The sequence below is a fragment of the Bos javanicus genome, chromosome 5, assembly GCF_032452875.1.
Source record: "Bos javanicus breed banteng chromosome 5, ARS-OSU_banteng_1.0, whole genome shotgun sequence".
Classification (NCBI taxonomy): Eukaryota; Metazoa; Chordata; class Mammalia; order Artiodactyla; family Bovidae; genus Bos; species Bos javanicus.
Genome location: NC_083872.1, coordinates 30,693,599 through 30,710,392, shown reverse-complemented (window position 1 = coordinate 30,710,392; position 16,794 = coordinate 30,693,599). Strand labels below are relative to the sequence as shown.

The 16,794-nt window shown below is 45.0% G+C and overlaps 1 protein-coding gene across 5 annotated transcripts in view; it reads right to left on the bottom strand.

Moving 5' to 3' along the window:
- FMNL3 (formin like 3) overlaps positions 1-6,846 on the bottom strand; it is a 51,622-nt gene extending 44,776 nt beyond the window's left edge. For all 5 annotated transcript variants that reach the window (XM_061416199.1, XM_061416202.1, XM_061416197.1 and 2 more), the window contains exon 1: positions 6,376-6,846. In XM_061416199.1, the coding sequence (XP_061272183.1) occupies positions 6,376-6,501 (126 nt within the window). In that variant the 5' untranslated portion in view covers positions 6,502-6,846. The remainder of the gene's footprint in view (positions 1-6,375) is intronic.
- Between the last annotated feature and the right edge of the window lie 9,948 nt (positions 6,847-16,794).

The following is a 16,794-nucleotide window of genomic DNA, read 5'->3' as shown; positions in this document are numbered from 1 at the left end:
CTCAAAGACAAGAGGCGGCCTGATACCTTTACATCTTTCCTGGGGGACGCATTCTCCCGTGCAAGGAAAACAAGATATAAAAATGTGGCTCTGCTGAGGGAGGCAAAGACAGACTGGAGATGGGAACTCGGGAATTCTAGCTGCCTAGTTCATCTCTATTCTGGAACCTTCTTCTTCGTGGATGACAACCTTAATACCCTATGTTTCCATACGGTGCTATTCAGAGAGGGGACTCTCAAGTACGCGGCAAGAAGCAGAGGGTGGGGGCTGTGTGGAGACAGCACCCTCTCTTATCTTCAAAGAAAAAGATCCTTCCTCTTCTCTGAAGAGCATTTCCGAACTGGAATGAACCCCCAGCCTTTCCCTGGCACTGCTTCAACTCAGCTCCGACTTGGGAGAAACATTTCCCCGGAATGGAGGTGAGCAGCCTGGCTGACCAGATCACACGCTGGCTTCAGGCGGCCAGGGCTGCTGTCCCCTGGGCCTTCTGCACTCGGCTCCGGGGCAGATTCTTCGGTTTCGACCACAGAACTGGGGCCCTGGCTCCGTCCAGCCTTCCCAGGCAACCCCAGGGGCAGGGGAGGATCTGTGGTCTCATTTCCTCTCCACCTTGGCTTCTTTTTTCACTTCACTGAAGATTAGCTATTTCCACCACAGCCGGTTCCTGCTCTCACCAGTGCAGCAGTTGTTTCCCCACAGACGCAGCCATGAAGCGCTGGTGCGGCTGCCACCTGGACTGCCCCCGCTGCAGCCACAGATCCCAGAGGTCCTGAGCTAAAGGGCTTTCTCATCCCAGATAAAAAAGCAGGGAGAAGAAATTAAGGGGCAAGAAGCAATTCTAAGAACTCCCCAGCGGATATACTAGTACCCATTTTATCGTTATTTTAATCTTACATTATAGTTATATACGCTCTTTCATACACGCAAAATATTTTATAATGAAAAAGTATAGAAAGTGTATACATTTTTTTCTACAGAAATATGTATATATAATAAAATCCCCAACAGAGAACTAAGAACACATATAAAAGATGGCCAAAACACTTATGAGGAAATGTTCAAAGAAATGCAAATTAGAACAAGCTACTACTAATACTACAAGATACTACAAGATACTGGCTAATTAAATTGGCAAAAGTATTTAAAGTTAAACTATTCAGTCATGATTAGCTTATCAAGAAAGGAGACACATGATCAGTGGAAAAGCCAACTGGTACAACCTTTTCAGAAGGCATATTTCTCAAAGGCCTTTGATCCAGTAATTTCTCTTCCAGCAATTTATCCCAAGGAAATAGAGATGCACACAAATATTTATGCACAGAAAATTCATCACAGTGTTAATTATAGTAACAAAAAGGAGACAGAGAGGAAATATAAGGCATTAATAAAATACTATATTATGGAATATTCTGCAGATATGAAATCACGATACTGAAGAATAAACAAATGAAAAAATGCTTAAAATAGTCAAATTAAAAATCAATTTACAAAACAATATGCACAGTATGACTAATTGTTAAAATATAAGTACATCAAAATGTTAAAAGTAAATGGAGAGATTATAGGTGATTTTAATTCTCTTATTTATATTTTTTATGTATTTTATACTTTACAAACTTTTTACTTCTAAATTTGCTTAAAAAGTGTTTTATTTTCATAATCTGGAGAAAAGAAGCTATTCTCAACCCTCCTCCCTCCCTTTAAAGACACTCACATGCATTAATCTCTTTTTTAAAAAAATCATTTGGAACATATTTAGGACCTGAAAAACATTATTTCCTACAATCTGGCAAGATCAATTTTGGGTTTCTATCCCAAAGAAAACTCTACTGAAAATGTACACCAAGATATTCATCACAACACTGTTCATGCCGGCAAACAGAAGCAAACAAATGTCCAACAATAGGAGGAGAGTTAACAATAGTACATTCACTTGATGGACCATTGTGCAAGCATTTAAAAATGTTTACAGTGACTAGCCTGGGAAAACTACTGAAATAACAAAAGCGGAAAAAAAAAAAAAAGCCATACTGGATAAATATGTATGTATACACACACACACTACTATCACAACATTGTATTGATACAAAACTCTACACAGAGAAACAAATATGAAAACTTTTAGAACACATGTCTCCATTTGCTAAAGGAATGGAGAAAATCTGGACTTTTTCCTTTAATCTAAATTATAAATTGCCCAAACATTTTTTTTTAGAGAATGAGTATTACTTTAAGAAAAAAAAGAGAAAAAGGTTGAATCTCCTTACGAGCAATGAAACATCCTCAAATCACAAGGAGTCCACTGCATCAGTTCCATCCCTCTCCCACCCAGCCCTACACCTCCCCAGTCTAAAGCAGGGTCACATGGAAAAGTCTAGGAATTAGGCTCCTCTCTGTGGCCTAGGGTCTTCTAAATGGGGTCTCTTAACAAGGGGGTTCCTCTGGCCAGAGCTGCTGTCAAGAGCCTTTTCCCTCCCCCAAGTTCTATCCCAGCCTGAACTAATTCACCACAATCCCCAAGGCTGGGAAAAACATTTCCACCATGGCGATTTGGAACTTGATATTTAGTCCAAGTTTTTTCCAGCCCCTTTCTATGTCAAAGGAGGCCTCTCAAAGTCTCTTGACAACTAGCACCCAGGCCAGTTTAGCTCCCACATCAATGCTACACTTCTAGCAAAACCCCAAGTCATCAGTCATCACCAGGGAAATGTGAAAGGAGGGGCCATGGCAGGGACAGGCTGTCACACAGCCCCTCCCTCGTGCCCTGAGAGCCTCCTCTTGCGGAATACCCAGGGCTTTTTCTGGCATCAGAACCTTTAGACTTCATCTCAAATCTGTAATAAGCTAGCAAATAGAAAAATCAGGGTGCAAACAAGAAAAGCTATCCTTTCAAGACCATTAAAGCTCGCTGTCTCCCCTCTCTACGCCAGCACTGGCCAGCATACTAGCTTCTGAGCAACTAAGATTGGGTAGTAATCCAGCCAGGACCAAAACACAGAAGGGGGCCTTACCAGACCAGAGATGGGCTCTCATCCTGGTGTTAATAAAGAGGAGCTCCAATAACTGCCCATCCTAAACTCTCAGTTCTCAACAGAATAGGCGCTGCTGTCAAGACATGGGGTAAGAGAGGATCCCAAGGAAACAGTGTAACATACATAGCAGCTTCACAGCCTTTTTAATATGAGGGCACATCTAGAAAATAATACTGTTTGTACTGTACACAGAATAAATGGTGGAAGCTGATCCAGCCAGAGGGGATCCATCCGGGATGTCAGCTGCCCCCAGAGCAAAGAAGGGCAGCATCTCAGCATACCAGGAGGAAAGCCCCAGGGGAGGACACTGGACTGGGGCAGCACTCTTGGGAACAATGTCCTGCACAAATCACCTCATGGCTTCAGACCTGAGTTCTCCAACCTCAGCTGAGAGATTGTGGGTCAGATCACGTGTCTGCACCAAAAAGCAGGGAGCCTGTGGTCTTGACTCAGCAGTGATACAACTTCCCCAGCCAGGGTATTTTTCAGGGGGGGGTTTCCATAGATATATAGGGACTGGGGACGCCCTCCATGTGACAGCAGCAGCATATCCTGGGACTGGCTGTACATAATGGGGTAACTGGTTTCATCAGATTTCTGAACTGAAAATACTTTTCTGGGAATACAAGTGCTCTCAGATCTGAGTCATAGCTGAGAGTTACACATTTAAAAACTACCATTTACTGAGCATATAGTAGATGCCAGACTATGCTAACTAAGGACTTAACTTCTAGTTTTGTTAAATTCACACAATAACCTCATGTGGGAAATACTATTACTATCTTCATTTATAAGAGGAACCTGGGACTTACAGAGATTAAGTAACCTGCTGGAGGTCAAATACTTTTCTAACTGGAGACTGTGAGGAGCCATATATGAGCCCATTTTGACTTGAAAATGCATATGCTTAACCAGGACACCAGCGCATCACCTCAGCAAAACCAACAAATAACTTTTTCATAAACCACGTCAATCACAGTGAGGCTGACAATCTGGGAAAGAAAATGGTGAAAAAAGGAGCAACCTGTCACACAATCAAAAAAAGAAACAAATCTATATTGAGTACCGGGTGCTAAGCACTTTATATACATACTTCACTTAATTCTCAAAATCCCACCAGCATGGGAATCATTTGCCCCATTGTACAGATGAAAAAAATCTAGGCTCAGAGAGGTTAAGACAATTGCTAAGTCAGAGCCCCTGCCTGTTCTACTTTACTAAGCTTATCCTCGCTGTTAGGATATACACCTGAGCCTGTTCCAGGGTCAAACAGCTAATAGCCAATGGAGTTCCCAAAGGATAGTGGAAAGGGCATGTTTTAGGAACAGAGGAAAAAGGGATCTTTAAGAGCCCCCGAGAAGAACTGAAATCTCCAAGAAAGCATGATTTCCATGTGTTGGAAAAATGAGGTAAAATTCCCTCTTTTCTTAAGACAACTAGCCCCCGGCCTGCCCTGTCCCAGCTCCCCATCAGCAGTAGAAAGATCAAAACAAAAGCAACAAGGAAACAAATCAAAACTTTATACAGAAAAGAAGGCTTGTGAGTGGGTGGTCAGGTCTCTGGCTTGACCTGGGCTTGCTGGCTAGTAATCAGGATACCTTGTACATTTTGTGAATATTAAGCCATTAACCTGCCAACTAAACAAACGTGTCAACCAAACCCCCAAGAGGACATGACCAACTCTGGTTTTGAGCTCTCACAACAACCAGCCTGGTAGCCCCTACCTAAGGCAGCCCCCAATCAGTCCACCTTTGAACAGCCCTTTCTCTCCAGTTCTATAGCTACCTCATGCCACTGGGGGGTTTTCACACCCTTAGTGGAGTGCAGATTCCCTCCTACTCTTTTCCCCAACAGTTGAGCTCTTGTTCTCAAGGGCACCAAATCCCAGGCTCTCCTCCTCAGCCTCTGAGATGGCCTCAGCACATTAGTAATCACTGACTCACCCCATCCCCCTGAAGAGGCTAGGGGAAATGCAGAGGGCCACAGGATGTGTGGCTCAGATCCCTCAGGCCCTTCACAGAGCTGATGGGCAAGAGAGGTGCCAGCTTCCCTTTGGAACTCCGTGGACCCTCTCTGATCCCGCTACGGTGCCAATGGGCTGATGTCAGGCTCTGCACCATTGGAGAGGCCAGGATCTCTAGACAGCTTCACTGATGCCAACAGATCTAATCTGCCTATTCCAAAGCAGATGAAATCCAATAAGGCTGCTAAGTCCACAACTTATCCCTCCTCACAGGCAAAGGCAAAGTCAGCCTTTCTAGCCACAGTAACAATAAAGGCAGCATTGGCACTGCCTCTAACAGAGTTCTTGGAGCAACTGGGAACTATTTCCCCAAGTTTCTCTAAGATTTACCTCTGTTAGCAAATGTTCCATCACCTAGTTCACTTTCTCCAAAATATCATTTTTAGCTCCAACATATTCTCTGTCTCCATCTCAGTGATATCAATCAGATCCTCTGGTTCCAGACAGCCACTAACATCAATGTCCAATCTCCACATCAAAGGAGGGTCCCAAAGTCAGCCCTAAAACCTCACTCATACAGATCACTTAGGAACCTACAGAAAGACTAAAAAGAAGCACAGGCACAAAACAAAAACCAACCACTAGGGCTTAACATAAAAAGGGGGGTTGTGGGGGAGGCAGGATGGTTTGTGTATTGTTTCAATTGGAAAAATACACTAGTGAAATGGTTTATCCACATGTTCAGCCCTTTTAGGCAAACCCACTGTAACTTTGCAGGATGCCTGCAGGCCGTTCTGAAAATAAGTAGAATGGCATCACTCTTTATTCCACCCCCTTCACGAGCTGCCAGCCCCTCTCCATTCCCCCTCCTCTCCCCTAAACATCTGGTCTGGGCTGGGAGTAGGACCCACTCCCTGGAAAGCCTCCATGTTAACACGAGAGGCGGTCTCCCCAGTCAGAGAACCCGGACTGAGGCTGAGGAATGGGCCGGCCCAGAGCTTCTGAATTCCCCCTCTCCCGCCAAAGATTTAGAAATGAGAATCCCAGGGATCTGGGGAGACTGTCAAGGAAGTGGGGAGAAGTGCGAAGGGCGGCAGAAGGGGGAGAGAAGAGGAAGAACTCTGGATACTGGGGCGGTCCCGGGTTAGGGACCCCTCCTCCTAAGTGTCTAGAGGTAGAGGCTTCGCTTGGGAGGTCCCCGACGGGGCTGCTCAGCGCCTGGAAAGGCGCTGGGGGTCGAGGGCCATTGGGGATCCTGACTGAAGGGGTGGGCCGGACCGAGGAATCCGGGCAAAGTTCCCCCCGGGGCGCTGAGATCGGGGCTTGAGCGGGGGGGGGGGGGGGGCGGTAGGAGGGGGAAGGGACAGGATCGGCTCTCACCAGCACCAAGGCGAACCTCTCTTCCAGCTCACAGGGCTCCGGCATCGGCATCTTGCCAGGCGGCGGCAGGAGCGAGACAGAGGAGGGCTCGCCCGGGCCCCCCTCGGCGCTCTCCAGGTTGCCCATCGCGGCGGGGCCCCCTTGGGGGCCTCAGCCCCCCCACCTCCACGCCCGGGGCTCCTGGGCACGGCCGCTCGGACCCAGCTCTTCCCTCAGTGCCAGCTACCCCGGTCCCTACTCCTCCGCCGGGTCGGGGGCTCCTCGGGGTCCGACAGGAGGCGGTGCAGCGGACAGCTGCACCGCAGCGACAGGCACCGCGGCCACGGCTCTCGCTCACACCCGCCGCCTAGCCGATCTCAGCGCGCCGCCCCGGCGCTGCCCCTCCCCGCCCCCCGCGCTCTTTCCCTCCCCCCAACACTTCGCTTCCTCCCACCCACTCCGGGCCAGGACTCTTGCTTCCCCCCCGAGCGCCGACTGCAGCCGCGCGCCGCGCGCCCCATTCATGCAGACCCCGCCTCTCGCCCACGGGCCTCCCTGGTGCCCCGCCCCGCCCCGCCCCCGCCTGCGTCCGATTGACTGCAGCAACTGCCAATCACAGCGCTTCCTGCCCACTCTTTCTCCGACTCCCTCCCGGCGGCCTCGCGCCTGGCACTTGGCGCGCCCTGGCGGCCCTGGTGCGTATCTAATCACCGCAGTTGCTGAGGGCGTGAGGTGTGTCGGCTTGGGCGCGGAAAGCGGCCGTTTTCCACAACAGCTCATAATATACACAAATAAGTAAGGTATAGGGCACATTGTGAAAAAAATAACTACAAGAGAAGTAGAAACAAGTAGGATGCTCAGAAGTGGGAGAGAGACCACATCTGTTAAAGAGTCAAGATGAGGGAGATCATATTTGGGCCATTCAGGGATAGGGAAATACCGTAACTGACAGGTGAAAAGGCAGTTGAGAGGACCTTACCAACGTTCAGAGGTTGATCTGATTGGATGTGAAAATGGAGAGGCAGGACAATGCTGTTCTGGCCGACGTCTGCTGGGTGGGTCATCATTTATGTGATGGACATCTGTTGTTTCTGCCAGCCGAGCCTATATCCCTCTTCAAGTGATAGCACCCCATTTGGGAACTTAACGTTCTGCTGTTCTGAGTCTATGTAGAGCGGAATTTCACGCCTGTGCCAGAAGGTCCCCATGACCCAGGCTTTTTCTTGCTCTACCTTTAGGACTGTTGTAGGGATTGACACTTGACCCGGAATATAAAACTCATTTCTAAGGCTTTCAGTGGAATCATCAGGAAAGAGGCACTCTCTTCCCAGAGTGGGAAGGCTGCTGGATTGTGAGAATGTAAATCTGGAGCTGCTAGTGGCCATCATGCCATCACCATAAGATCTCAAGCCTGTTTGAGAATGAAGTCAGTGCAAAGGAAAGCAAAACTAAGAAGGAGTTCTAATAACATGTTGAGAACCTGACTCCAGCCATGTCTGAAGTTATCACCTTGACTTTTCATTCATTTGTTCAACAAGTATTTACTGAAAAGTTCATTATATGTCAGATACTATTTGGGGCATTGAAGACATATGTGTAAACCGAAAAAGGCATACAGGGAATTCCCTGATGGTCCACTGCCAGGGGCCAGGGTTCGATCCCTGGTCAGAGAACTGGGATCCTGCAAGCTATGTGGTATGACACCCGCCAGCCCCACCCCCACCCCCGCAAAAAAAGAAAGAAGCATACATCTCGCTCTCCTTGCTCTTCTGGGTAGGAAAAAAGGTGGACAATAAACTAAATAAAATGTACAGGTGTTAGTGATCAGTGTTAACAAAAATAAAATCAAGGGACTACTCTGATGGTCCAGTGGTTAAGATTCCACTCTGCCAATGCAGAGGGCGAGGGTTTGATCCCTGGTCAGGGAACAACTAAGATTTCATGTCTCTTGGCGCTGCCAAAATTTAAAAAAAAAAAAAATGAAATGGAATAGAGATGAGTTCAGTTCAGTTCAGTTCAGTCACTCAGTCGTGTCAGACTCTCTGTGACCCCATGAATTGCAGCACACCAGGCCTTCCTGTCCATCACCAACTCCCGGAGTTCACTCAGACTCACATCCATCGAGTCAGTGATGCCATCCAGCCATCTCATCCTCTGTCGTCCCCTTCTCCTCCTGCCCCCAATCCCTCCCAGCATCAGAGTCTTTTCCAATGAGTCAACTCTTTGCATGAGGTGGCCAAAGTACTGGAGTTTCAGCTTCAGCATCATTCCTTCCAAAGAACACCCAGGGCTGATCTCCTTCAGAACGGACTGGTTGGATCTCCTTGCAGTCCAAGGGACTCTCACGAGTCTTCTCCAACACCACAGTTCAAAAGCATCAGTTCTGCGGCACTCAGCTTTCTTCACAGTCCAACTCTCCCATCCATACATGACCACTGGAAAAACCATAGCCTTGACTAGACGGACCTTTGTAATTTTAAATAGGATGATCAGAGCAGACCTCACTATTAAGGTGAGGTCTTGGATACAAAGCTGAGGGAAGTGAAGAATTGAGTCATGGGACTATCTGGGGGAAGAATGATCCAGAGGAAATGTCAAGTACATGCTATACTTGATGTGTTAGAGGAATAGGAAGGAGGTCAATGTGACTGGAATGCGATGAGCAAAGGAAAGAGTAGTAAAAGATGAGATCAGGGCTTCCCTGGTGCCTCAGTGGTAAAGAATCCACCTGCAAATCAGGAGACTCAGGTTCGATCCCTGGTCCGGGAAGATCCCACATTCCATGGAGCAACCAAGCCTGTGCACCATATCTACTAAGCTAGTGCTCTAGATCCAGGGAACTGCAACTACTGGAGCTCAAACACTCTAGAGCCTGTGCTCCAAAACAAGAGTCGCCTCTGCTCACCACAACTAGAGAAAAGCCTACGAAGGAACGAAGACCCAGCACAGCCAAAAATAAATAAATTAATTTAATTATTTTTTTTTAAAAGATAAGGTCAAAAAGGTAACCAGAAGCCCTATGGTGCAGGATAGTGTAGACTGTTGCAAGGACTTTGGTTTTTCTCTAACTAAGATAGTAGCCATTGGAAGATTTTGAGCAGAAGAGTGACATGATCTAACTTATGGTTTAAAGGATCTTCTGGCTCCTGCATGGCAAATGAAAGGAATAGAGGCATGGGCAGGAAGACCAGTGAGAAGGCTATTACAATAATACAGGTGAGAGATGATGGTGGTTTGGAGCAGTGTTGTAGTTGCACAAGTAGAAATGATCGGATTTTTAATGGGTTTGAAAGAAGAACCAATAGAATTGTTAGACAGTTTGGATGTTGAGAGTGATTGAAAATCAGTGCCAAAGCATTTGACCTGAGCAAGTGGGAGGGTGGAGTTTTCATTGACTGAAATGGAGAAAGATTGTGGGAGGAATAGACTTGGTGAAGGACAGCCAGAAAGGGAAGATCAGGGACAATGTTTTTAGCCATGTTGAGCTTGATTTGCTGATTGGACATCCAAGTTGAGGTAGCTACTAGGCTTCTGGTATGTGTGAGACCAGAGATCCACGCTGGCAATATCAATTTAAAAATCTCTATCATCTCCAAACCCCAAGGCCTCTTCAATCTAGTTTTCCTATCTTGCTGCTGCTGCTAAGTCGCTTCAGTAATGTCTGACTCTGTGTGATCCCATAGACAGCAGCCCACCAGGCTCCCCCATCCCTGGGATTCTCCAGGCAAGAACACTGGAGTGGGTTGCCATTTCCTTCTCCAATGCATGAAAGTGAAAAGTCAAAGTGAAGTCGCTCAGTCATGTCTGACTCTTAGCGACCCCATGGACTGCAGCCTACCAGGCTCCTCTGTCCATGGGATTTTCCAGGCAAGAGTACTGGAGTGGGGTGCCATCACCTCTCCTATCTTACTTGGCTCTAATATTCGTGAGTCCTTTGCTTCAGCAGGAAAGGTCCATCTCCTAACGTTAGTTGTGCATTTTTATGTCTTCAGCTTTATTCCTTGTGGTAGACAGAATAATGGCTCCCCAAAGTACCCACATCCTAATCCCCAGAACCTGTGAATATGTTATTTTATGTAGCAAAAGGGACTTTGCAGATGAGATTAAGTTAAAGAGCTTGAGAGGGGAAGATTATCCTGGATTATCTGGGTGGGCTCAATGTAGCCACAAGGGTCCTCAAAGAGGGAGACAGGAGAGTCAGGATGAGAGAAGGAGATGTGACAACTGAAGCAGAGGTCAAGAGGATGCAGGGTCATCAGCCAAAGAATGCAGCAGTCTCTAGAAACTGGAAAAGGTCAGGAAACAGATTTTCCCCTAGAGCTTGTAGAAGGAACACGGTCTTAACACTTCAATTTTAGCCCTGTAGGACCTGTTTTCAGACATCTAATCTCTAGAACTGTAAGATAATGAATCTCTATTGTTTTAAGCCACTAAGTTTGTGGTGATTTGTCAGAACAGCAACAAGAAACAAATTCCTTCCTGCTGTGTCCCTGATCTGGATTTCTATTTTTCTTATCTGCAGCCTATTCTGATCCCCCCAGGTTCAGCATAATCTTTGGTTTTTAGCAAAATGTAAAAGACATTATTGGATGCTTATCATGTGCAAAGCATCTGGCTAAATACCAACAGATAAAGAATGCAAGATAACGAAGATGAGTAAGAGACTCTCGTGCCTCCCCACTTCAAAAGAGCTCATAGTCTGGAGCAGAGGAGGTAAGGTACAGAGGAATAGAGGTATGGACTAAGTTTGAGGGCACCAGCTAGGACCTTTGGTTATATTAGTAGGTGACAGTGAAAGTTGCTCAGTCATATCTGACTCTTTTTGACCCCATGGACTGTGTGTAGCCTGCCAGGCTCCTCTGTCTGTGGAATTCTTCAGGCCAGCGTACTGGAGTGGGTGGCCGTTCCCTTCTCCAGGGGATCTTCCCAACCAGGAATTGAACCGGGGTCTCCTGCATTGCAGGCCAATTCTTTACCAGCTGAGCTACCAGGGAAGCCCATATTAGTGGGTACCAGCTTTGAAATCCCATCCTGGAGTTCTCCCAGATTTGTGATTCTTATTTTCTCTTACTTTTCATTTGAAACCTAATTCAGTGATGTTACTGAGTCTACTATGTACAAGACACTGGGCTAGGTGCCACGGAGGATACCCAATACATAACTTGTGGTTCCTCAACTGCCATTGTTGTTTAGTTTTTTTGTGTATGTTTTGTCTGGACTCTGGGTCTTTTTGGTTTATGTAAGACACGTATATCCAGTACCTGCTTTGTTTCAAGTACAAAAGAAGATTCAGTGATGAATAGGTATCTTTCTTTCAGGTTCTCAGAATCTAGTAAGGAAGACTCTGAAAATAATGTTTATAAAACAATGAGATAAGTTTTATAAGAGAAGGGTGTGCAAAATGCTGTCTAAGGCTTCAGGGAGTAGATGTCACTTGATCCAGGGCTGAGGGATAAATAGATGTGCCAATGGAAAAAGTGAGACAGTGTGAATGAGAAGGTGATGGAAGGAGGGGTGATCAGGAAGGGGAAAAGGCAGTTTAAGGAGGAGGAACTGTACAAGTGAAAATGGAGAACTGTAGAAGAGCACAGAACGAGCAATAATAAGAATTTCAGTGAGGCTGGAGCATAGGGTATGTGGTGGGAGGACAGGAGACAAACCTAAAAAGTCAGGTGAATCAAGTTTAGAGGAGTCTCGTGTTCAGCTGAGTCTTTTCTGCTGTAGAAGATAGTCCTATGTTCTAGTCAGGTTTTTTGTATTTTATTTTTGTTTTTCTGACAAAGCAAAGAGTCTTTGTTGAGAAGAGGTGACTGTGCAGACAGCAGCTGGGTAAGAAAATCCAGGAGAACTGCTTTGCCACATGGCTCGCAGTCTCAGATTTATGGTAATAAGGCTAGTTTCCAGATTGTCTCTGGCCAATCATTCTGATTCAGGGTCCTTCCTGGTGGCTCACGCATTACTCAGCCGAGATTGATTCCAGCAAGAAGGATTCTGGGAGGTTGGTAGGACATATGGACTGGTGTCTCCTCTCCCTAGTCAGTTTTTGAGTATACTCTTTGGAAGGATTCTTTTAGCAGCATTTGAGAATGCAGAGATAATATGGAGGAGATAAGGGCCTGAACAAAATCAGGACCAGGGGCAGGGGTCGGGTGAAGAGAAGTAGAATTGTTGGGAAAGATTACATTAGTCTGTTCAGGCTGTTGTAATAAAATCCTGGAGCCTGGATGTCTTAAACAGCAGATATTTATTTTCTTACAGTCCTGGAGCTTAGAAATCCAAGATCAAGGTGCCATCAGGGTTGGTTTCTGGAGAGACTTTTCTTCCTGGCTTGTAGATGTCTGTCTTCTCGCCATGCCCTTACGGGACCTTCCCTCTGTATTCACATGGAGAGAAGGCTTTAGTGGCTCTTCCTCTTTTTGTTTTTTTTTTTTAAACTTTATTGCATTTTCTTACAATATTGCTTCTGTTTTATGTTTTGGTTTTTTGGCCTTGAGGCATTTGGGATGTTAGCTCCCTGACCATAGATCAAACCTGCACCCCCTGTATTGGAAAGCGAAGTCCCAAACACTGGGAAGTCCCTTTCTTCCTCTCCTTAATAAGGACACCATCCTGTCAGGTTAACACCCCACCTTTATGACCTTTAACCTTCATTGCCCCCTTTAACCTTCATTAATCTTCATTAACCCTTCATTAACCCCCTTTAACTTTCATTGCCTTCTTAAAGGCCCAGTTACCAACTACAGTCACATTATCATCATATGAATTTGCGGAGGACACAATTCAGTTTGTAACAGAGATATATCTGAGACAGAATCAACAAGACATAGTTACCTATTTGATAACAGTGACTAATATTTTTATAGTGTTTGTAATTTACAGAATTTTTTCCCACATCTATTATCTGGTTAGACCTTCACAACACTGTGGGAAAGGGATATTATTATCCCCATTGCACAGATGAGTAAACAGATTAAAAGAAGTTAAATAATACATCTGAGGCCTTATAGCAAGTAAGTACAGACCCTGGCACTGAACCTGGCCTTCGACTTGGAATTCCATGCCATTCTGATTTTCTTGTGAGAAGTGAGGGAGTAAAGAGGACTGAAAAGTTGAGGCCAGCTTGGATCCCTTACCCTTATTCTCTGGGGAGCCCAGACTCTCTCTTAAGTCAACTGCTTACTCAAAACACATTCAAACTCCTGCTACTCCCTCCTACCTAGGAAACTCTATATTATCTCTAGCCCCCTCCTCTAAGGTCTTTAGAAACACACATCTGCTCTCTCCTTTCTTGTGGGAAGTTATGTTGTGGCGGGGGGGGTGGTGAATATAGAAATTTTAAACTTTTTTTTCATAATTTACACTGGTACCGAGAGGATTTTCTCTTTCCTCTTAACTGGCTAATTCTTACTCATGCCTTAAAACCAGGCTTATAGGTCACCTCCTTCATGACCTCTCCAGAATTGATGAGAACATGTCTGTGAGCACATAGTGCCCCAATATATTTCTGTCATCATATCTTGAATCATAAGATTGTGTAAGTTCCTTCAGGGCAGGCTGATATTCCTAGTATCTAGCAATAGCACCCACTTTGTGTCTGTTACATGTTGAATAAATGAATGATTTCATACATTGTGACATTCCTCCCACACCACAGAGCCCTTTTACTCTTTATCATTCCTCTCAGATACAGTCTGACTGCTTGTATCACTGAAGGTTCAATGCAGAAAACAAAACCCCCTCCAAGTAGTACAAGGATATGAAGACATAGGTGCTTACAAACTCACTTGGAATGTCTAGAAGCACCCACTCTGGGCTGAAACTCCAGCAATGGAGCTCCAGAACATGATAAAAGTGCTCTATCAGACGAGCTGCTACCTCTGCCATAGTCAGAGAGGGTGGAGCACCTGGACGTCTCCACTGATGATGGGGCTTGAGAACAAGTGGTCGCAACTGTGATCCAGGGATCTGGAAGCTATAATCAGGACATTGCCGCCGCTGCACTCTGATGCAACCACCTCTCAATGTTTGCAAAGCTTGAGACATCACTGGGCTGCTGCAGTAGAAATAGATCACATCTCCAAGGCCTTGCTTGCCAGGAGAAATAGCCAAAGTAGCAGAGGGATGACCTTTGTCTCACTTCTGCCTCTTAAATCTCACCCAAGTACATCTGACTGACTACAAGGTATGTTGAGAAATATAATCCTTATTTTTTTCAGCCTCTGCAGTATAGGAAAGCACACTGGAAGGAAAAAACATGTTAGGAACGTGGGAATATATGCTGAATGCTAATAAACATATCCACTACTCTGCTTGTATGACAATCCACCCAATGTCTTAATCACCTGTAACTGGGTCTCTTCGTCTCCCCTCTCCCCACCTTCCCTCCCCAGCCCCCATCCCACTCCCACTCCCCCAACCCACCCAGGGGCCCCTGCTGGTGACTATCTCTGGTCCTGTCTCTCAGTCTTCTCCTTTAGGCTACAGTTTGCCCTTTTCTGTGACGTGGATGAGGCCAAAGTTCTTAGTTATCCTTAGCACAGTCCTTTATAGGACAAATGGATATACTGGACTTCATCAAAATTAAAAACAAATGCTCTTTGAAAGACATTGTTAAGAGAACTAAAAATAAGCCACAAACTAGGAGAAACGATTACAAATCACATATCTGACAAAGGACTTGTATCTAGAACACAGAAATAACTCTCAAAAATCAATAATAAGAAAACAAACAGCCCAATAAAAGAAATTGGGCAAAAGATTTAGAGGCTTGTTCAGCAAAGAAGACATATGCATGACAAATAAACACATGAAAAGATATTCAAATCATTAGTCATTAGGGAAATACAAATTAAGACCACAGTGAAAAACCACTATATACACACCTAAAATTTAAAGTGATCTGAGTGTTGGAAAAGCTGTGGAGAACTTGGATCTCTCATATTCTGCTGGTGGGAGTGTAAAATGAATGGTACAACCCTCTGGAAACAATTCGGAAATTTTTTTTTAAGTTAAACGTACTGTGTAAGATGGTATGGGTAACCCAAACAAACTTCTTGGCCAACCCAATACCTACTATATGATTCAGCAATTGTACTCCTAGATATTTACCCCAGGGAAGAAGAAACCAATGAGCACAGAAAGATTTGTACACAAATATTCTCGGCACCTTATTTATAAGGGGGAAAAAAAAGTCCCCTGGAAGCAACCCCAAATTCATCATCAGGTAAATGAATAAACGATTTATGATAAATCAGATCAAACCAGTCAATGCTAAAGGAAATCAACCCTGAATATTCACTGGAAGGACTGAGGCTGAAGCTGAAGCTTCAATACTTTGCCCACCTGGTGTGAAGAGCTGACTCACTGGAAAAGACCTTGATGCTGGGAAAGATTGAGGGCAGCAGGAGAAGGGGGAGACAGTATGAAATGATTGGATAGTATCACCGACTCAATGGACATGAGTTTGAGCAAATTCTAGGAAATAGTGAAGGAGAGAGGAGCCTGGCATGCTGCAGTCCATGGGGTCACAAAAAGTCGGACATGACTTAGTGACTGAACAGCAAAAAATACAATGGGATACTTCTCAGGAATAAACAGAAATGAACTATGATTTCTGTTTGAACAATAAATAGAAATAAACAATAAACAAAAATGAACTGTGATTCATTCACAGCAATGAATGAATCTCAAATTTATGGTGAGTAAAAAGAGGCAAAAGAAAAAAGAGTATATATTGTATGAGTCCATTTACATAAAATTCCAGAAAATTCAAACCAATCTAATAGTTATAGAAAGCAAGTCAGTGGTTGGCTGGGGATGAGGAGGGTGAAGGCAAGAGAAATCGTCGCATGAAACAAAGGGGCATGAGGAAGTTTGAAGGGATAATGAATCATTCTTTTATCTTGACTAGGGTAATGGTTTCATGTAAAAAACTCATGAAATTGTACACTTTAAATATGTGCAGCTTATTATATGTCAATTATACCTAAATAAAGTTGTTTAAATTTAAAATAAAGCAGAGGCCTTTGAACTGGGAAAAAACTGCTATGCTCCTCGTGTGTGTGTTTTCCAAGATCTTATTTCTCCAATCAAGCATCACACCCAGGCCCCCTGGGCCCAGCAGTGAAAGCTCGGAGTCCTAACCACTGGACCACCAGGGAATTCTCTCACTTCTCTCACTTCGTGAATGTCTGATGTCTGTCTTCCCCTGTACAGTGAAAACGTCATAAAGGCTAAGGCCATGCCTATTTGCATCTCTAATGTTTAACACAGAACCTGGTGCTTGTTAGGGATTTGACAAATCCATGTTGAAGAAAGAAAAGAGAGAAGAGTTGAGAAGAGCTCCAAGTTTTAACCCTGAGTGAAAGAGAAAATGTGTCGTTGTTGATAGATAGGGAGGAATCAGGAGGCAAGGCAGAGGTGGAACACCCTAAGAGGGTG